This window comes from Canis lupus, chromosome 23 (assembly GCF_003254725.2).
Source record: "Canis lupus dingo isolate Sandy chromosome 23, ASM325472v2, whole genome shotgun sequence".
In the NCBI taxonomy this organism is placed as follows: domain Eukaryota; kingdom Metazoa; phylum Chordata; class Mammalia; order Carnivora; family Canidae; genus Canis; species Canis lupus.
The window spans coordinates 15,898,161-15,920,148 of record NC_064265.1 but is presented as its reverse complement, the minus strand read 5'-3'; the positions used below and the strand labels follow the sequence as shown (position 1 = coordinate 15,920,148).

The 21,988-nt window shown below is 35.3% G+C and overlaps 1 protein-coding gene across 3 annotated transcripts in view; it reads left to right on the top strand.

The window, feature by feature from the left end:
• Positions 1-21,988, top strand: part of ZCWPW2 (zinc finger CW-type and PWWP domain containing 2) — a 146,726-nt gene that overhangs the window by 75,594 nt on the left and 49,144 nt on the right. For all 3 annotated transcript variants that reach the window (XM_035705258.2, XM_035705257.2, XM_049099714.1), the window contains one exon: positions 4,909-5,023. In XM_035705258.2, the coding sequence (XP_035561151.1) occupies positions 4,909-5,023 (115 nt within the window). The remainder of the gene's footprint in view (positions 1-4,908; positions 5,024-21,988) is intronic.

Genomic DNA, 21,988 nt, shown 5'->3' with positions numbered 1-21,988 from the left:
AATAAAATTACAATAAAGCTCAACTAGTTAAAGCGGTTTGGCACTAATAGTGATTTGACAGATAAATAGAACAATGTAATATCCAAAAATAGACTCCAGACTACTTGGAAATATAATTAGTAGTTAAAAGTTATATTCAAATAATTAAAGTAGTATTATTTTTAAAATTCTATGGGTACAAATGGCTAGCTACTTGAGAAAAAAAATAGAAGGTATACAAATAGAAGGTATACCTCATACCTCTAAATTAGTACTAGAAGGATGAAAGATTTAAATGAACATAAATGACAATACAAATATCTAAAAGGTAAACTGTCAACAGGAGATCTTTGTAATACATGTGGCAAAGGATTACTTTTTAATTTATAAAAATTTCTTATAAACCAATAAGAGAAAGACCAATATAATATGAACACAGGACCTGAACAGTCATTCCAGAGAAAAGAGAATAGCTTTTAAAAATGTAAAAAAATAAAAAAAATGTAAAAAAATGATGAATAAGTTCTGGGATCTAATGTACAGCATGATGACTAAAGTTAATAGTACTAGACTATATACTTGCAAAAAAAAAAGTAGATCCTAATTGTTCTCATTACGCACACACAAAAGTTATGTAAATTTATGAGATATTAACTAATCCTATTTTGGTAATAGTTTTATAAGATATGCATGTATCCAATCATTATGTTGTGCTTTTAAATTTACAGGTATATGTCAATTATATCTCAATAAAGCTGGAAAAATATTAATAATTTCTCCAATTACTAAATTTAAGAAATGAAAATGATAATTAAAAAGAAATACCATATTTCCCATAAGATATTGATAGAGATTTAAGAGTTTGGTAACAAAAGTGTTCTCCAGGAGGTGAGGAAACATACTGTTTATGGCATTGTAAATTGTGACCACCTCATTCAAGAGTCAATTCCCAGTAACTTCCAAATTTTAAAATATACATACTGCAAACCTGGTAATTCAACATCTAGGAATTTATTCTTCAGTACACTTTCACATGGGCAAAATGACACATGGAGAAATTTTTTTATCATAGTATTGTTTCAAATTGCATAGTATTAGAAATAACCTAAATGTTCATTAATAGGGCATTTGTCAAATAAATAAGGCACATATATGGCACATGTGTGGATATACACACGTCTATTTTCTCATTTCTTTGGTTATCTCATCCAATTTCTTGACTTTAACTGCCACGTGTGTGTGGATGATTCCTAAATTCTATGTGTAGTTCTATTCTGTCTCCTGAATTCCCTTACCACACTCCTCCTTGGTATCTCCACTTATATGTCACAACAGACATCTTCTACTCCTACCTGAACTCTTGATCTTCCTCCACAAATCTCACTTCCTTGACATCCTTTTTCTCAGTAGACAGCAAATTTTATCCTTTTCCTAGCTCAATCCAAAAGCATTAAGAGTCATCCTCTCTTTCTCTCACAACCAGTTTTCAGTTGGTCAAGAAATTCCTTTTGCTCTACCTTTAGATTATGTCCAGAATCTTGCCACTTTTCATCACGGTGCCTGCTGCTACTCTGGCCTACAGCACCATCATTTCTTACCTAGATTATTGCAGTAGTCATCATATCTATATGCCCCTGTATAGTCTATTCTGGTCATGAATCAAATCAAATGTTATTCTTGCTTGGAACTGTGAACGGGCTCAGAATAAAAGGCAAATTTCCTGAAACGGCTCGAAAGGATCTCCATGATCTGGCCACTGTTAATTTTGTGACCTCATTCCCTATTGCTCTCCATTTTCATTCAGCCTCAGCCAGCATGACTTCTTTGAAGCTTCTTGAATACGTTTGTATTCTCCTACCTTAGGATCTTTTTTTCTCTGTTTGGGAGTACTCTCTCTTGGGATATCTACATGGCTAACTCCCTGACCTCTTTCAGGTCTTTGCTCAGACGTCACCTTTTTCAATGACAGTTGCCCTATTGACTTAACTTTTCTGTATTACATAGAACTTATAATCTCCTATAATATACTGTAGGCATTACTGATTTGTTATAGATTGTCTATTTCACTGGCTAGAATGAATGTAAGCTTTATCTATTTTCTTCAATGATAGATCCCAAGGGTTTAGAATATATCAAATCAATTAATAAATGAAGCAGTCTTCAAGACAAATTGAAAACCTCAATGTATATATAACTATTCACAACATTCTGTAAAATGAGTTATATTTATATAAATGATACAAATGGTTGTAGATGTATCTCTGAAAGACTATGAAAGAAACTAGTAATAATGGATACCTATGGGAGAAACTATACCAGGGTTGGGTAGGGAGTAACAGTCTACACTTTAGGATATGCACTTATCCCTTGTTAGTTGAAAAACTACAATGCATAGCTGAGTCTAATTCTGGAATTCAAAATTCTTTATAAAGTCTTACTTTTTTTCTTTGAAGATATTTAATTGTTATTACCACTAGATGGCACATACTTACTGATAAATTCTCAAAGAATCTCAAACAGGTTTTTAAGAAAGCATTTTAGTTCCCCAGACTCACCAAAATTTACTTTAACTGTCTACAGTATTGATTTTTCTCAAGAAATTTCCTCAACTTCGCTTGTTTAGTGTCATATCAGCTTCTAGGCTATTTCTTACTAATTTCTTAGCATCATTATAACACTTAAGTTTCAGGAGTATCTTAAATCTGCTGACACTAGCCTAGATACTCTGTTTCCATTTTCTTTTTTTTTTTTTCTTTTTTTTTTCTTTTTAATTTTATTTATGATAGTCACACACAGAGAGAGAGAGAGAGAGAGGCAGAGACACAGGCAGAGGGAGAAGCAGGCTCCATGCACCGGGAGCCTGACGTGGGATTCGATCCCGGGTCTCCGGGATCGCGCCCTGGGCCAAAGGCAGGCGCCAAACCGCTGCGCCACCCAGGGATCCCCTGTTTCCATTTTCTAATGTTTATTGAATTGTATCTACCTATCTTTTCATCTCTTTTTCTATGAAATTAATGAAATTTAAATATTCTGTGCACAAAGATTTTTTTAAAAATAGATTTTTGTTTGATTATATTGTTTCACTGCTTTTATATCAAACAAATCCGTGTCCAGAACAACATGCAATTTAACAACCACTTTCTAAATGCTTAAATGATACACTATGAGATTAGGCAAATGGGTACTGTGAAGGATACAAAGATGAAATGTTAACTTGTGCCTGCCTTCAAGGACCTTTCATTTTATGGGTGGGATCAGACATGAATATTAATAACTATGATACAAATCAGCATGTATTAAATTATTAAAGGAAATATTAAATATAGTAGGAACAAATAGTTGATATTAATTTGGGGATTCCAAGAATAGGGTGGAATTTGAAAAGAGCGTTAAATATATAGATAGCTTCATTCTTTGAATAAACTGAATATAGGTGTTATAGAGATTAACATTTCTATGTAAAGAATAAACTATATATCTAAGATAAAGATATGATCATTGTATACAAGTAGTAAATTGAATTATAGAATAAAAATCTGTATTCTTTTTGATGGTAAAGTTTCCATAAATAAAATGGTATGCATTTTATAAACTGTAACATTTAAAAGTATTATAAAAAACTTTTTAGGCAAATTCTGGGCCTGGTTGGCTCAGTCGTTAGAGCATGCAGTTCTTTTTTTTTTTTTTTTTTTTTTTTTTTAATTTTTATTATTCATGATAGTCACACAGAGAGAGAGAGAGAGGCAGAGACATAGGCAGAGGGAGAAGCAGGCTCCATGCACCGGGAGCCTGACGTGGGATTCGATCCCGGGTTTCCAGGATTGCGCCCTGGGCCAGAGGCAGGCGCTAAACCGCTGCGCCACCCAGGGATCCCGAGCATGCAGTTCTTGATCTTGGGGTTATAAGTTCAAGCCCCAGGTTGGGTACAGAGATTACTTAAAAATAAAATATTTAAGAAACTTTTTAGGCAAGTTCTAAAATAACATTGGAAAAATTATTGGGCCAGATAATTTTTGTAATTATTTTTAACATAGAGATTCTTTTACTCTGATTTTCTTTTCAAAATATTTTTTAAGTTAATTTGTATGTAGAAAAATCCTGAATTCAAGTAGAATTATATTTTTTAAGTGTTACTATGCCAGAAAACTGCCATCTATTATTTAATTTAATACTCATGAAACTTATGATATATATACTGTTACCCACATTTTACAGAAAGATATTGGGGCAAAGGCTTAAGGAACTTGTATGAATGTCACCTGTCTGTGATAACACCCAAACTGGATGTGAATAGAATTAATTTTCTTAAAATAAGAAACTTGGCTTTTCATTTTATACCACTTCAATATCATTGCTATTGAAAGAGCATCAAAATTGAACACCAAGGGCAGCCCTGGTGGCGCAGCGGTTTAGCGCTGCCTGCAGCGTGGGATGTGATCCTGGAGAGCCAGGATCGAGTCCCACGTCGGGTTCCCTGCATGGAGCCTGCTTCAGAGGGCTGCCTGTGTCTCTGCCTCTCTCTCTCTCTGTCTCTATGAATAAATAAATAAAAATTTTAAAAAATTGAACACACACACACAAAAAAAAGAAAGAGCATCAAATTATTCGACTAACATGTATTAATACTGACTACTTTGTCACATTGGTTGTTCTTTTGTAACTTTTTAAATGTAAGATGAATCATATTAAAATATTATCTTAGTGAATCAAGAATCTATCCTTTTGACTTTTAATGTACAAAATTCCCACAACTTTGGTATGCTCTAAAATAATAAAATAATAATCATATACCAAAGTCTAAGTAATATATGGTATAATCAATGATACATTAAATCAGATTAATTCCAGCTCAATGGCTAAATCAAGTAGATATTAAAACAAAACTATATATTCAGAAATGAGTCTTATTTCTTTTCTGTGTTTCTTTAGCCAGAAAAATGTAAGAAAAAAAGGAAATGGTATAAAAGTGCACTACAAGAAGCCCACGTCCTCTATGGATATTCTCATGAGCAAAGACTGGAAATGTGCTGCCTATCTGAACAGGGTATGTGAGATTTTTTGTTCTTTACCACCCCAAAATGAGGATTTATTCAGATGTATCCCTCCCAAAATATATTTGCACATTTAAATAAATCTCTTCATAGGGATGTGATATATCTTTATCCATTGAAAAAGAAACTTTGTATGGATTAATAGTATGTATTTTGCCCTCTGAAACTATTTTCAGTGACTAAACATACATTCTATTTATTTTTTTCATACATTCTATTTAAATGCAGGGATTTTAATTAGCACTTCTATCATCTTTAAGACTACGTAAATTCTCTTCTGTATTTCAAAGTATTTCTGTATTTCAAAGTATATGTTTAAAGCTGTGGCTTTAAAATATATTTCTGAGGTGAAACTTTCACTTACATATGCTGCATTATTTCAGAACAAAGTATTTTTCAAAATGTTTTTTTTTTAAAGAAATTCAGGGCTGAGATAAAAACAACCTTCAACTTTTAGTGAGGTGAAAAAATATGGGAAGATTTCAGGTCATTTTCAAAGAAAGTTCTCTTGAATCATAAATATTATGGTTTGTATATAGCTTTTTAAACAAATTCATCAGAAGGATTATAGTAGGTAGGACACATTTTTAACTGAACATGATTGTCACATAAAAATAATGATTTTCAATAAACTTAATTTGCTTGCTTAATGATAATAATAACTATTATCTTAAGTTCTAAAACTGATTATAGAAGGATCTGGCCTTTAGTACTGCCTGAATTTTAGAGTAAGAGTTTCTTCTTGGACTTTAATATATATTTCTTTAAAACTTGGATGTGAAAACATTTTATTTGAGAAAAATTCAAATATTAACCTAACTACTTAAGTTTAGATTTTAAGTTTTATTTTTTTAAATTTTTTAAATTTTTTAAATTTATGATAGTCACAGAGAGAGAGAGAGAGAGAGAGAGAGGCAGAGACATAGGCAGAGGGAGAAGCAGACTCCATGCACTGGGAGCCTGACATGGGATTCGATTCCGGGTCTCCAGGATCATGCCCTGTGCCAAAGGCAAGCGCTAAACCGCTGCACCACCCAGGGATCCCCTAAGTTTAGATTTTAAAGGAAATAAGTTGATTTAAAAAGAGGAAAAAAGAATGAAAAGCACATTACTCTGGTTACTATGAGACTGGGAAAAGAAACATTTATTACTATGAATGTGATTTTATTTCTGAAAATATAATGTCTCTGTAGCGGTAAAGGTTGCACTTCCTGTATTGTCACAAATAGAATTTTATTCTTTTCATGGACTATATATTTTTCTTGTGTAACCAAAATAAACTTTGAAATATTTAGTTTTTTTATTTTTTCAATATTAATATTTTGAAGTAACATAGTTATTTTTTTAAAGTTATAGTATAGTCATTTCACATCAGCAGTAGAAATACTCTTTCAATAAGTATGGAACTGTGTCTTTGTTGTTATTGTATGTGCTGGTATACTTATGTCTGGGTCCTTTGGCATTCTTGCTTGTCCAGAGACCATAGAGAGAGGTTATTTCTCATTGATTTTGCAGCAGACCATTTTCTTGCTGAAAGTCTGATGATTTTTGCATGCAGAATTTGACGTAATTCAGTCTGATTATAATAAGTGCTATTCCTAAAGATTTTGATTTTGTCCCTGAAGGAGCCAGAATGGAGGGTCACAAAGAGACTTCCAGGAATTTAGTCTTTGCCATAATAGGCTCACTCACTTCACACTCATTCTTTACTATCTCCAAAATAGACAACGTAGTCCTTGCGTTTCCAGGGTGAATTCTAATATGTATCAGCTTATTACTGTGTTCAAAAGTAATTTTGAGAGGTAATTAGCCATTATTCAGATATTTTACAAAAAATGAATAGCTTACAGGCAAACAACTTACTTCATTCCAGCAATTATGAGGGTTTCTTTACTCCAAAATTTCTTCTTCCAACCTAGAAAAAACAACTAGTAATTTCTTGGCCTATATTCTATCTACCCTGCAGAAATTGGCACACTATTACATTTGATGCAACTCTTTCACTGTTAAAATTTGTAATTATATGTTAAAAATATAGACCCATTTCATATGATAAAGGTATAGTTTTATAAGAAACCGCCAGACTGTCTTCCAAAGTAACTGCATCATTTTTACATTTCCACCAAAAATGAATGACAGTTTCTATTACTCCACATACTTGCCAGCATTTGGTGTAGTTAATGTTCTAGATTTTGGCCTTTCTAATAAGTCTGTAGTGGTACCTCATTGATGTTTTATTTTTATTTTATTTTATTTATTTATTTATTTTTTTGTCATTAATTATTTTTTGTCATTTTGTCATTGATGTTTTATTTTATTTTATTTTATTTATTTATTTATTTTTTTGTCATTGATGTTTAAATTTGCAATTCTCTAACAATATACGATGATGAACATCCTTTCATATGCTAATTTGCCATATATAAATCTTCCTTGGTGAGATATCTGTTCATTGCCTGCTTTTTAATTCAATTGTTCATTTTCTTATTGTTGAGTTTTAAGAATTCTTCACATACTTATAGCAGCATTGTCAACAATAGCCTAACTATGGAAAAAGACCAAATGTCCATCAACTAATGAATAGATAAAGAAGATGTAGTATATATACACAATAGAATATTAGCCATCAAAAAGAATGAAATTTTGCCATTTGCAGTATTGTGGTTAGAGGTAGACTGTGTTATGCTAAGCACAATAAGTCAGAGAAAGACAATACCATATGATCTTGGTCATATGTGGAATTTAAGAAACAAAACAGATGACCATATGGGAGGGGAAAAAAGAGAGAGGGAAGAAAAGAAACCATAAGAGATTCTTAACGATTGAGAACAAATTGAAGGTAGATGGGGGGAGGTGAGTGGGAGATGGGCTAGATCGGTGAAGGGTATTAAGGAAGGCACTTGTGATGAGTACTGGGTGTTTGTTGTATTTAAGTGATGAATCACTGAATTCTACTCCTAAAACCAATATTGCACTGTATGTTAACTAACTAGAATTTACATAAAATCTGAAAAAAAAAAAAAAACCACGAAGAGAAAGAAGAAAAAAAGTTCTTTGTATATTTCAGATAATAGTCCTTTGTCAGATATTTTGTAAATACTTTTTCCCACTCTGGATTATCGTCATTCACTTGACAGCGTTCTTTGCAGAGTGAAAATTTTAATTTTAATGAAGTCTAACTTATCAATTATTTCTTTTGTGGATCTTGCCTTTGATATCTAAAGTCATCAGCCTACACTAGGTTATCCACATTTTCTCCTATGTTACCCTCTAACAGTTCTTTAGTTTTGCATTTTTCATTTAGATATGTGATTTTGAGTTAATTTTTGTGAAAGGTATAAGGTCTATATCTAGATTCATTTTTTTTTTACATGTAGATATCCAGTTGTTCAACACCATTTGTTGAAAACTGTCTTCAGTGTCTTTGTTCTTTTGTAAAATATCAGTTGACTATTTATTGGGTTTGTTTCTGGAGTCTCTGTTCTATTCCACTGATATTTCAGTTATTCTTTTCCCAATATTACACTGCCTTGATTATTGTAGCTTTAGAGTAAGTCAGGTAGGGTGAAGTCCTCTGACTTTATCCTTCTTTAATATTGTGTTGGCTATTTGCATCTTTGTCTCCTCATAAGAACTTTAGATTGAATTTGTTGATAACTTGTTGGGATTTTCATTGAGATTGCACTGAAACTATAGATCAAGTTGGGAAGAACTGACATTTGACAATATTTGGTCTTTCTGTCCATAAATATGGAATATGCCCAGACTTATTTAAATTCTTTGATTTTGTTCATCAGAGTTTTCCTCATATAATCTTGTCTGTATTTTCTTAAATGTTGCCTAAGTATTTTATTTTGGTGGGCACTAGTGTAAATGGTAATATGCCTTTAATTTCAAATCCTACTTTTTCATTGCTGATAAATACAAAAGTGATTGACTTTCGTGTATTAACCTTGTACCCTACAACCTGCTTTAATTACTTATTCGTTCCATGTGTATTTTTGTATTTTTCTCGACTCTTTTGGATTTTCTACATAGATGATTATATCATCTACTAAGAAAGAGTTTTATTTCTTCTCAATCTATACGTTTTATTTCCTTTTTCTTCCTTATTGCATTAGCTATGAGTTCCACTACAATATTGAAAAGAATGGTGATCTGGGAACTATGGTCTTTGACTTATTCCTAACCTTAGTGGGAAAGCTTTGACTTTCTCACCATTAAGTATGATGTTAGCTGTAGGATTTTTGTAGGTTTTCCTTATCAAATTGAAATTTCCCTCTATTCCTAGTTTGCTTAGAGTTTCATGAATGGATGTTAGATTTTGTCAAGTGCTTTATCTGCATCTATTGATATGATCTTGTGACTTTTCTTTTTTAACCTTTGATGTCATAGATTATATTAATTGATTTTGAATATTAAATCAGACTTGTATACTTCAGGTAAATCTCACTTGTCTGTGGTGTATAATTCTTTTTATATATTGTTGGATTTGACTTGTAATATTTTATTGAGGATTTTTGCATCCATGTTCATGAGATAAATTGGTCTGCAGTTTTCTTGTAATGTCTTTTTTTGGTTTTGTGTGTACTGGCCTCAGTGAATGAATTAGGAAGCTTTCCTTCTGCTTCTATCTTATAGAAGAATTTATAGAGAATTGGTATAATTTGTTCCTTAAATGTTTGGTAGAAATCACCAATAAACCCATCAGGGTTTGGTGCTTTCTGTTTTGGAAGGTTATTATATTTATTCAATTTTATAAAAACTATGGACTTCTTCAGATTGTTTATTCTTTTATTACTTTTGGCAGACTGTGTCTTTTAAGAAATTGGTCCGTTTCATTTAGGATGTCAGATTTTTGGGCATGGTTATTCACAGCATTTCTTTATTATCCTTTTAATATCTTGGGATCTGTAATGATGCCCTCTCTTTCATTTTTGATATTAGTGATTTGTTTTTTCTCTTTTTTACCATAGTTAGACTGGCTAGAGTCTTTTTGATTTTACTGATCTTTTTAAAGACACAGTTTTTGGTTTTATTTCTCTATTGATTTCCTGGTTTTTATTTCGTTGATTTCTGCTCTAATTTTTATTTCTTGTGTTTACTTCAGATTTAACTTGATTTTCTTTTTCTAAAAGTTTCCTAAGGTTGAAGCTTAGCTTATTGATTTTAGGTCTTTGTTCTTTTATAATATTTGCATTTTAATGGTGTAAATTCCCCTCTGCATACTGCTTTCACTGTGTCTTAACAAATTTTGATAAACTGTATTTTCATTTTAATTTAATTCAAAATATTTTAAAATTTCGCTTAAGATTTCTTTTTTGACCTATATGTTATTTAGGAATCTATTGTCAGGAGGTCAATAGTAGTCTAACACTACATCACAGTTCCTGTGCCATTCACCTCACTTCATCTTACCATGTGGTCACTTTATCTCACATCTTAACAAGAAGGATGAATACAATACAATATTTTGAGAGAGTAAGGAACCACATTCACATAACTTTTGTAACAGTATATTGTTATAAGTGTTTTTATTAGCTATTGTTGTTAATCTCTTACTCTGCCTAATTTATAAATTAAACTTTATCTTAGCTATGTATACATAGGAAAAAACAGTACATATAGGGTTTATTATTGTCCATGGTTTCAGGCATCCACTACAGGTCTTGGAACATATCCCCCATAGATAAAGAGGAACTACTACATGTCATTACTGATTTTCTACTGGCTGGACCCATTCATTTCTGCTGAAGTCTCCAATTATAATAGTGGGTTCATCTTTTTCTCCTTGCTTTCTATCAATTTTTGTGGTATATGCCTTGGCACTGTGTTGTTAGACACATTCATATTAATAATCATTATGTCTTCTTGGAGTAATGATGGCTTTATTGTTAGGTAATGCTCCTCTTTATCCCTGATAATTTTCCTTGCTCTGAAGCCTACTCTGTCTGAAATTAATATAGCCACTCCTATTAAAATAGCTTTCTTTTGATTAGTGTTAACATGGTATGTCATATCCTTCTATATATTTTTACTTTTAATCTTTATGTGTCTTTTTATTTAATTTGAGGGATTTTTTTGTTGTTGACAGCATATAATTGCTCCACTCTGATAGTCTTTGTTTTTAATTGGTATATTTAGACCATCGAAATTTAAAGTGGTTATTGATAGAGTTAGATTAATAGCTACCATATGTGTTACTGTTTTCTATTTGTTTTCCTTTATCTTTGTTCCTTTTTCTTTCACTCTTATCCTGCCTTTCATGTTTGTGTTTGTTTATTTGTTTGTTTGTTTAGAGAGGGAGAGAGAGACAGGGATGGAGAGGCAGAGGGAGAGGGAGAGAGAAATCTTAAGCAGGCTTCATGTTGAGCATGGAGCCTGATCTCACAGCCCTGAGATCATGATGTGAGCCAAAATCAAGTCTGACACAACCACCTGAGCCACCCAGGCGCCTCACCTTTTGTGGGTTTTTTCCTCCACCTTTTTGGTTTTGATTGAGCATTTTATATAATTTTATTTCTTCTCCTTTCTTAGCATATCAATCATCCTTTCTTCTTAACGCTTTTTAGGGGAAAAAAAAGTCTTAGGAAAATGGTTTTCCTAAATTGAATATATTGTTGCTATTATTATTTTGAACAATTTGTTTTCACTTAGATAAGGAATAAGAAAATTTAAAGTTTACATTTTACCTTCACTCAGTCATTCTCTGATGCTCTTCCTTTCTTTATGTTGATCCAAGTTTCTGTTCTACATCATTTTCCTTCTCTCTTTTAACATTTCTTGCAAGGTAAGTCTACTGGTAACAAATTCTCTCGATTTCTCAAATTCTCTCAAGTATATATCCTTTTATTTTTAAAGGATAATTTCATAGGGTGCAGAATTCTAATTTGATGCTTTTCTTTCCTCTCAACAGTAATTCTTTCACTTCATTCTCCTCTTGCTTGCATGGTTTCTGAAAGAAATTGAATGAAATTCTTGTCTTTGCTCCTTTATTTATAAGGCATCCCCTACCTCCAGGCTTTGTTCAACATTTTTTTCTTTGTCATTGATTTTCTATCTTTAGTATTTATCCTACATATTGTTCCCTGAGCTTTTAGGATCTTGATTTGGTGTCTTATATTTATTTGGGGGAAATTCCCAGTTATTATTGCTTTAGATATTTCTTCTGTTCATTTCCCTATTTCTTTTCCTTCTTGTATTCCCATTTATACATGTATTATACTTTTGTGGTTTTTCCCATAGATATTGAATATTCTGTTCTTTTTTTCCAATCTTTTTCTCTTTGTTTTTCAGTTTTAGAAATTTCTATTAATATATCCTCAGGCATACAGATTGTTTCCTCAGCTGTGTCTGATCTTCTGATGAAACCAACAAAGGTATTCTTCATTCTGTTACAGCATTTTTAATCACCAGCATTTCTTTTTTATTATTTCTTAGAATTTCCATCTCTTTGCTTACTGTACCCATTTGTTGTTGAATGTTGCCTACTTTTAACTCTAGAGCCTTAGTAGATTAAGCATTGTTAAGTTCACAGTATGATGATTCCAACATCTCTGACATATATGGGTCTTTTTGATGCTTGCTCTTTCACTTAAGATTGTTTTTTGCCTTTTAGTATGCCTTGTAATTTTTTGTGGAAAGGCAAACATGATGTATCATGTAAAAGAAACTGGTAAATAGGCCTTTAGTAGTGTAATGGTAAGTGATGTGCGGCTATAGTTCTTTGATTAGGTCTCAGTCCTGGGCTTTGAACTGCACAGGTGCTTCTTTTTTTTCACCCCATTACATGGTACAGGATGGCTAAAGGGGAGCTGGAGTTGGATATTTCCCTTCCCCCACATGAAAGATTACATACAGCAGGCTAGATTTGAGTGTATCTCCCCACCACCACCACCACCAATTGGTAAGGCTCTGAAAAAATCCACAACTAATTAGGTTCTGGTAAAATATTCTTTTGAGGGCAAACTGCTAAGAACTGAATATGCCCTGGCATATTTCCAAATGGTTACTTCCCTCTCACCCCCACTGAGGAAGCAGAAAGATATTTTTCTCCAGTCTTCACTGTGAGAACCTGATAGAGCTCCTCTAGGTACACTCACAAAAGTGTGCTTCCCTCCTGCATGACTGGGTCCCCCTAGAATTTTTGTCTCTCAGCTGTTTGCATTGAGGCTGCAGCAATACATCAATTACAGTTCATGTGTTCCTACCCCAGCACTACTTCCTGTGGAGGTTTCTGCTCCATTAAGTTGTGATTCTTTGTATTCACCTGTCTCTCCAAATTTGGGGGCAGTGGTTTGCCCTGTGACCTCACTTCTCTAAGGGATCTAAGAAGAATTATTGATTTTCTATTTGTTCAGCTTTTTACTTGTTGTGAGGGTGAAGTGTGACTTCTAAGCTCTTTACATGCCAGATAGGAAACTAGACTATCCTATACCTTTTTAAGAAAATGCTTTCTTTCAGGTGTCATCTTTAAAGAAGCATAGACTGACAAGTTTTCTGAGGCAAGCTTTAAAAAATATATTTAAAAAAAAAGAAGCCATTGATTTATGTTAATATTTGAATTCCTCTCTAATATTTTTGTAAATAAAACAATTTTAACATCTGTTATGAGTCATGAGGCATAATCACCTCTACTGACTTGGAACATTTTCATTTTCTACCTGCAGCTCCTCTTTTGCCCTTTAAAACTATGATGTGAATATAGCCCAGAAGAGGAGTAAAGGCCCTTTTAATTATCCAAATCTACATTTCCTGTTAACTGCTTTTCACTCTGTGTGAGGGTCCCTACATGCAGAGATTTCTGAAGGGAGGAAATTAAACCTTTCTCAAGGGAAAATTCAGCTCTTAGAAAGTGTTTAATGTTGCTGATGTTGAACATGGACTTACTGTTATTAATAGGAAAATTGCTAATGATTGTAATGTTTCTCAGCATTACATCAGACTTTCCCTTTGGCATATCCCTTTGAAAATCAGAATGGTTGTTGATGCTCCCCCAAAACACTTCTGTGTTGCACGGGGAGATGATTGTACAGCTTTTCAACATAAAAAGTTCCTTAAACAGCAGTTTATATATTTCTGTTCCCAATTGTCTTCCTACTGGAAATTTTACATAAGAATGACATATATCCTGAGGAGAAACATAACAAATTTGTATCCTTTTTTTCATTAACTCTCAGTATATGATCAGGGTCCATCGGATCCAGTTTTAGTTTTCAAGTTACTTTTTTGTGTAGTTTTAAACTACATGTACAGATTGATATTTCATCATGATTTTATTGTTATTAGTGGTCTTCAAAAGAAAAAGGAGAAAAAAATTTTAGTTACAACAGAATTTATCCGTGTCTTATAATTATCATCAGGACCCTTTTATAAATTTGAAATAAACTATGGAATTTCAATAATCTTTGGTTTTTTTATCATTACTCATCAATTTATTTCCAATGATGTTGAAAAGAAACTACTTAAATGGGAGAATGATAGAACCACTTAACAAGATGATAGAGTAGTAAAATCATCACTAAACTGTTTTTCCTAGTATTCCAAGGGTTAGATGTCTGTCTGTCTCTCTCTCTCTCTCTGTCATACACACAAACACATAGATACCCCGAATCTCTTTATTAACTAAAATGGAAGAGAACATTGTTGATAATCTTTTATCTATCAGACATTGTTTTAGAAATTTTATTTATGTAAATTCTATTATTTTAATCTCAGATATACCAATAAGGTTATAATTCTTAATCCTGGTTTATTAATAAAGAAACAAAAGGCCTGAGAATATACAGTGTTCTATATCTTATACTCTCTAGTATAGTAATTTATAGTAATGTACACATTCTATGTATTTTAACTAATAAATTATATTAATTTGTTCAAGTAAAATGTATATTCAGATCCATGTAAGATTTTTAATAAAATACATGTACATTTGTTAAGTATAAAAAAATATTGAACACCTTCTGCATATAAGCATGGTCCCTGACTTTACAGCACATTCTAGTCTTCTAGTCTTGTAGAGTGCTTAGACATATATAGAAGTAACCATAATACAAGGAAGAAGGTTCTGTGTCCTAGGAGGACTGTGGTTTTGCAACAGAGGTGGTTATTTCTCCTAGATGGAGGAATCACCTGTGATGGTGAATGGTCTTGTACATTCATCAGTGGTGAACAAAAGGGGCATTCCAGAAGAAGGGATTATTCCAGGCACACAACTGAACATAAGAAAGAGGGCAGTTTACATGTGGCCAGCTAATTATAGGTATAAATACAATAACCAGCTTCTCTGGATTTCTGTGTTTTATGCCAGTAATTAGTTTCTTACTGCAAATCTGCTTTTAGATAGCAAGCATTTATTTACTCTTATATTCATGGATATTTATTCTTTTTGTTTATCTTACATGTTCATTGTGAATTATAGTCCTATATTGATAAATTAAATTTCTGTATATTTTTCTTTAACGTTAAATGTAACCCTAAAACCTTAATATTAATGTCCATAGCTCTATTTATTTTTCATTACCATAATATTAAAGTTAACAAAGCATATGTATGAGTATAATTTATGTACAATTCATTTATTTTTTTTTTCAGTAGTCAAAATCCATCCTCACTTTATTTAATATATTGGCAGCATTTTGAAACATTCGACCATACTCCCTCCCTTGAAAATCTTTAACCATTCCAATTTCTTTGTGTTCTTATAATATTCCTGGCTATACTTGAGAATCTGATGGATTTATTCATCTTTTAGTGTTTTAAATAAGAATTGTCCATATTACCCATTTCATGATTGGATTGTTTGTTTCTTTGGTGTTGAGTTGAATAAGTTCTTTATAGATCTTGGAAACTAGCCCTTTATTTTTCATTTGTTTTTTATTGGTGTTCAATTTACCAACATACAGAATAACCCCCAGTGCCCATCACCCATTCACTCCCACCACCTGCCTCCTCCCCTTCTACCACCCCTAGTTCGTTTCCCAGAGTTAGCAGTCTTTACGTTCTGTCTCCCTTTCTGATATTTCCCACACATTTCTTCTCCCTTCCCTTATATTCCCTGACACTATTATTTATATTCCCCAAATGAATGAGAACATATAATGTTTGTCCTTCTCCGACTGACTTACTTCACTCAGCATAATACCCTCCAGTTCCATCCACGTTGAAGCAAATGGTGGGTATTTGTCATTTCTAATAGCTGAGTAATATTCCATTGTATACATAAACCACATCTTCTTTATCCATTCATCTTTCGGTGGACACCGAGGCTCCTTCCACAGTTTGGCTATGGTGGACATTGCTGCTAGAAACATCGGGGTGCGGGCGTCCCGGGGTTTCATTGCATCTGTATCTTTGGGGTAAATCCCCAACAGTGCAATTGCTGGGTTGTAGGGCAGGTCTATTTTTAACTCTTTGAGGAACCTCCACACAGTTTTCCAGATTGGCTGCACCAGTTCACATTCCCACCAACAGTGTAAGAGGGTTCCCTTTTCTCCACATCCTCTCCAACATTTGTGGTTTCCTGCCTTGTTAATTTTCCCCATTCTCACTGGTGTGAGGTGGTATCTCATTGTGGTTTTGATTTGTATTTCCCTGATGGCAAGTGATGCAGAGCATTTTCTCACGTGCATGTTGGCCATGTCTATGTCTTCCTCTGTGAGATTTCTCTTCATGTCTTTTGCCCATTTCATGATTGGATTGTTTGTTTCTTTGGTGTTGAGTTTAAGAAGTTCTTTATAGATTTTGGAAACTAGCCCTTTATCTGATACGTCATTTGCAAATATCTTCTCCCATTCTGTAGGTTGTCTTTTAGTCTTGTTGACTGTATCCTTTGCTGTGCAAAAGCTTCTTATCTTGATGAAGTCCCAATAGTTCATTTTTGCTTTTGTTTCTTTTGCCTTCGTGGATGTATCTTGCAAGAAGTTACGGTGGCCAAGTTCAAAAAGGGTGTTGCCTGTGTTCTCCTCTAGGATTTTGATGGAATCTTGTCTCACATTTAGATCTTTCATCTATTTTGAGTTTATCTTTGTGTATGGTGAAAGAGAGTGGTCTAGTTTCATTCTGCATGTGGATGTCCAATTTTCCCAGCACCATTTATTGAAGAGACTGTTTTTCTTCCAATGGATAGTCTTTCCTCCTTTATCGAATATTAGTTGACCATAAAGTTCAGGGTCCACTTCTGGGTTCTCTGTTCTGTTCCATTGATCTATGTGTCTGTTTTTGTGCCAGTACCACACTGTCTTGATGACCACAGCTTTGTAGTACAACCTGAAATCTGGCATTGTGATGCCCCCAGATATGGTTTTCTGTTTTAAAATTCCCCTGGCTATTCGGGGTATTTTCTGATTCCACACAAATCTTAAAATAATTTGTTCTAACTCTCTGAAGAAAGTCCATGGTATTTTGATAGGGATTGCATTAAACGTGTATATTGCCCTGGGTAACATTGATATTTTCACAATATTAATTCTGCCAATCCATGAGCATGGAATATTTTTCCATCCCTTTGTGTCTTCCTCAATTTCTTTCAGAAGTGTTCTATAGTTTTGAGGGTATAGATCCTTTACCTCTTTGGTTAGGTTTATTCCTAGGTATCTTATGCTTTTGGGTGCAATTGTAAATGGGATTGACTCCTTAATTTCACTTTCTTCAGTCTCATTGTTAGTGTATAGAAATGGCACTGATTTCTGGGCATTGATTTTGTATCCTGCCACACTACCAAATTGCTGTATGAGTTCTAGCAATCTTAGGGTGGAGACTTTTGGGTTTTCTATGTAGAGTATCATGTCATCGGCGAAGAGGGAGAGTTTGACTTCTTTGCCAATTTGAATGCCTTTAATGTCTTTTTGTTGTCTGATTGCTGAGGCTAGGACTTCCAGTACTATGTTGAACAGCAGTGGTGAGAGTGGACATCCCTGTCTTGTCCCTGATCCTAGGGGAAAGGCTCCTAGTGCTTCCCCATTGAGAATGACATTTGCTGTGGGCTTTTCGTAGATGGCTTTTAAGATGTCGAGGAAAGTTCCCTCTATCCCTACACTCTGAAGAGTTTTGATCAGAAATGGATGCTGTATTTTGTCAAATGCTTTCTCTGCATCTAATGAGAGGATCATATGGTTCTTGGTTTTTCTCTTGCTGATATGATGAATCACATTGATTGTTTTACAGGTGTTGAACCAGCCTTGTGTCCCAGGGATAAATCCTACTTGGTCATGGTGAATAATTTTCTTAATGTACTGTTGGATCCTATTGGCCAGTATCTTGTTGAGAATTTTTGCATCCATGTTCATCAGGGATATTGGTCTGTAATTCTCCTTTTTGGTGGGGTCTTTGTCTGGTTTTGGAATTAAGGTGATGCTGGCCTCATAGAACGAATTTGGAAGTACTCCATCTCTTTCTATCTTTCCAAACAGCTTTAGGAGAATGGGTATGGTTTCTTCTTTAAACTATTGATAGAATTCCCCTGGGAAGCCATCTGGCCCTGGACTCTTGTGTCTTGGGAGGTTTTTGATGACTGCTTCAATTTCCTCCCTGGTTATTGGCCTGTTCAGGTTTCCTATTTCTTCCTGTTCCAGTTTTGGTAGTTTGTGGCTTTCCAGGAATGCGTCCATTTCTTCTAGATTGCCTAATTTATTGGCGTATAGCTGTTCATAATATGTTTTTAAAATCGTTTGTATTTCCTTGGTGTTGGTAGTGATCTCTCCTTTCTCATTCATGATTTTATTAATTTGAGTCTCCTCTCTCTTCTTTTTAATAAGGCTGGCTAATGGTTCATCTGTCTTATTAATTCTTTCAAAGAACCAACTCCTGGTTCTGTTGATCTATTCCACAGTTCTTCTGGTCTCAATTTCATTGAGTTCTGCTCGAATTTTAATTAATTCTCTTCTTCTGCTGGGCGTGGGGTCAATCTGCTGTTTTTTCTCTAGCTCCTTTTTTTTTTTATTTTTTTTAATTTTTATTTATTTATGATAGTCTCACAGAGAGAGAGAGAGAGGCAGAGACACAGGCAGAGGGAGAAGCAGGCTCCATGCAGGGAGCCCGATGTGGGATTCGATCCCGGGTCTCCAGGATCGCGCCCTGGGCCAAAGGCAGGCGCCAAACCGCTGCGCCACCCAGGGATCCCTTCTCTAGCTCCTTTATGTGTAAGGTTAGCTTTTGTATTTGAGTTCTTTCCAGTTTTTGAATGGATGCTTGTATTGCGATGTATTTCCCCCTTAGGACTGCTTTTGCTGCATCCCGAAGATTTTGAACAGTTGTATCTTCATTCTCATTAGTTTCCATGAATCTTTTTAATTCTTCCTTAATTTCCTGGTTGACCCTTTCATCTTTTAGCAGGATGGTCCTTAACCTCCACGTGTTTGAGGTCCTTCCAAACTTCTTGTTGTGATTTAGTTCTAATTTCAAGGCATTATGGTCTGAGAATATGCAGGGGACGATTCCAATCTTTTGGTATCGGTTCAGACCCGATTTGTGACCCAGTATGTGGTCTATTCTGGAGAAAGTTCCATGTGCATTTGAGAAGAATGTGTATTCAGTTGAGTTTGGATGTAAAGTTCTGTAGATATCTGTGAAATCCATCTGGTCCAGTGTATCATTTAAAGCTCTCGTTTCTTTGGAGATGTTGTGCTTAGAAGACCTATCGAGTATAGAAAGAGCTAGATTGAAGTCACCAAGTATAAATGTATTATTATCTAAGTATTTCTTCACTTTGGTTATTAATTGATTTATATATTTGGCAGCTTCCACATTCAGGGCATATAGAGGATTGTTAAGTCCTCTTGTTGGATAGATCCTTTAAGTATGATATAGTGTCCCTCTTCATCTCTCACTACAGTCTTCGGGGTAAATTTTAGTTTATTCGATATATGGATGGCTACCCCTGCTTTCTTTTGAGGACCATTCGAATGGTAAATGGTTCTCCAACCTTTTATTTCAGGCTGTAGGTGTCCTTCTGTCTAAAATGAGTCTCTTGTAGACAGCAGATAGATGGGTCCTGCTTTTTTATCCAGTGAAACCCTGTGCCTTTTGATGGGGTCATTAAGCCCGTTCACATTCAGAGTTACTATTGAGAGATATGAGTTTAGTGTCATCATGATATCTATTCAGTCCTTGTTTTTGTGGATTGTTCCACTGAACTTCTTCTTAAAGGGGAATTTAAGAATCCCCCTTATAATTTCTTGCAGAGCTGGTTTGGAAGTCACATATTCTTTCAGTTCCTGCCTGTGTTGGAAGCTCTTTATCTCTCCTTCCATTTTGAATGAGAGCCTTGCTGGATAAAGTATTCTTGGTTGCATGTTCTTCTCATTTAGGACCTTGAATATATCCTTCCAGCCCTTTCTGGCCTGCTAGGTCTCTGTGGAGAGGTCTGCTGTTACCCTAATACTCCTCCCCATAAAAGTCAGGGATTTCTTGTCTCTTGCTGCTTTAAGGATCTTCTCTTTATCTTTGGAATTTGCAAGCTTCACTATTAAATGTCGAGGTGTTGAACGGTTTTTATTGATTTCCTGGATCTGAATGCCTGTTTCCCTTCCCAGATTAGGAAAGTTTTTAGCTAGAATTTGTTCAAATACATATTCTGGCCCTCTGTCCCTTTCGGTGCCCTCGGGAACACCAATTGAACGTAGGTTTTTCTTCCTCAGGCTGTCGTTTATTTCCCTTAATCTATCTTCATGGTCTTTTAATTGTTTGTCTCTTTTTTCCTCAGTTTCCCTCTTTGCCATCAACTTGTCTTCTATGTCACTCACTCGTTCTTCCACCTCGTTAACCCTCGTCGTTAGAACTTCTAGTTTGGATTGCATCTCATTCAATTGATTTTTAATTTCTGCCTGATTAGCTCTAAATTCTGCAGTCATGAAGTCTCTTGAGTCCTTTATGCTTTTTTCTAGAGCCACCAGTAGCTGTATAATAGTGCTTCTGCATTGGCTTTCTGACATTGAATTCTAATCCAGATTTTGTAACTCTGTGGGAGAGAGGACAGTTTCTGATTCTTTCTTTTGAGGTGAGGTTTTCCTTCTAGTCATTTTGCTCAGTGCAGAGTGGCCAAAAGCGAGTTGTATTGGGAAAAGGAGAAAAAGAGAGGAGAGAAAGAAGGAAAGAAAAGAGAAAGAGAAAAAAGAAAAAAGAGAAAGAAAAAAAAGAAAGAAAGGGGAAAAAAGGGGTGGGAGAAGGAAACAAATCATTAAGCAAAACAAAACAACAACAACAACAACAAAACCACGAGGGAGTATCTTCTGATTCTGTATACTTTAAGTCCCTTGACTTCCCTTGGAACTTGTCTGTCTAGCTGGTCTTCTGGGGGAGGGGCCTGTTGTGCTGATTTTCAGGTGTTAGCACTTGGGGGAGCTGCTCTGCCCCCTGCCTGGTGCAGGGCTCAGTGGGGGTTGTTTACCCCGTGAGGCCCATGGAGGAACAACCCCAGTGGCTGCTGCAGCTCTGGAAACCTGGATTCAGCTTCCACAGTAACTACTGAGCTCTCCATCTGCAGGGCCTGGAGGCTCCGGGGTGGGGCCGCTGATCTGCTCAGCTCGGGGCAGGAGCGTCCTCGCTGTCCTGGGCCCTCCCGGCCTCTGCCTGTCCCGGGGGGTAGGCCGGATCCTGGGCTGTGTCCGGCGCCCTGTGCTCCGGGGCCTGCGCTGTTGGATTCGCGCTCCCGGCAGCACAGCTCCCTCCGAGGAGCCGCCCCCGGATCCCGTCCGAGCTGCTCCGGGTCCCGCTGTGCGCCCTGCAGCCCTTAGGGAGCTCGGCGCACTCTCCTGGGCGCGCAGTTGCTCTGTTACTGTCCCAGGGAGCCCGAGAGCATCCCCGCCCTCCTGGGTCCTGCTCCAACTCCCTGCGAGCCCCTTTCCGCCGGGAAGGTTGGTGCAGCTCCTGCGTCTCCAGGACGGGGCTCTCCTGTCCTGGGGACACTCGCCCCGGTGTCAGCCTGTCTCCTCGCGGGGCCCCTCCCCCTTGGAGGCCTTTTG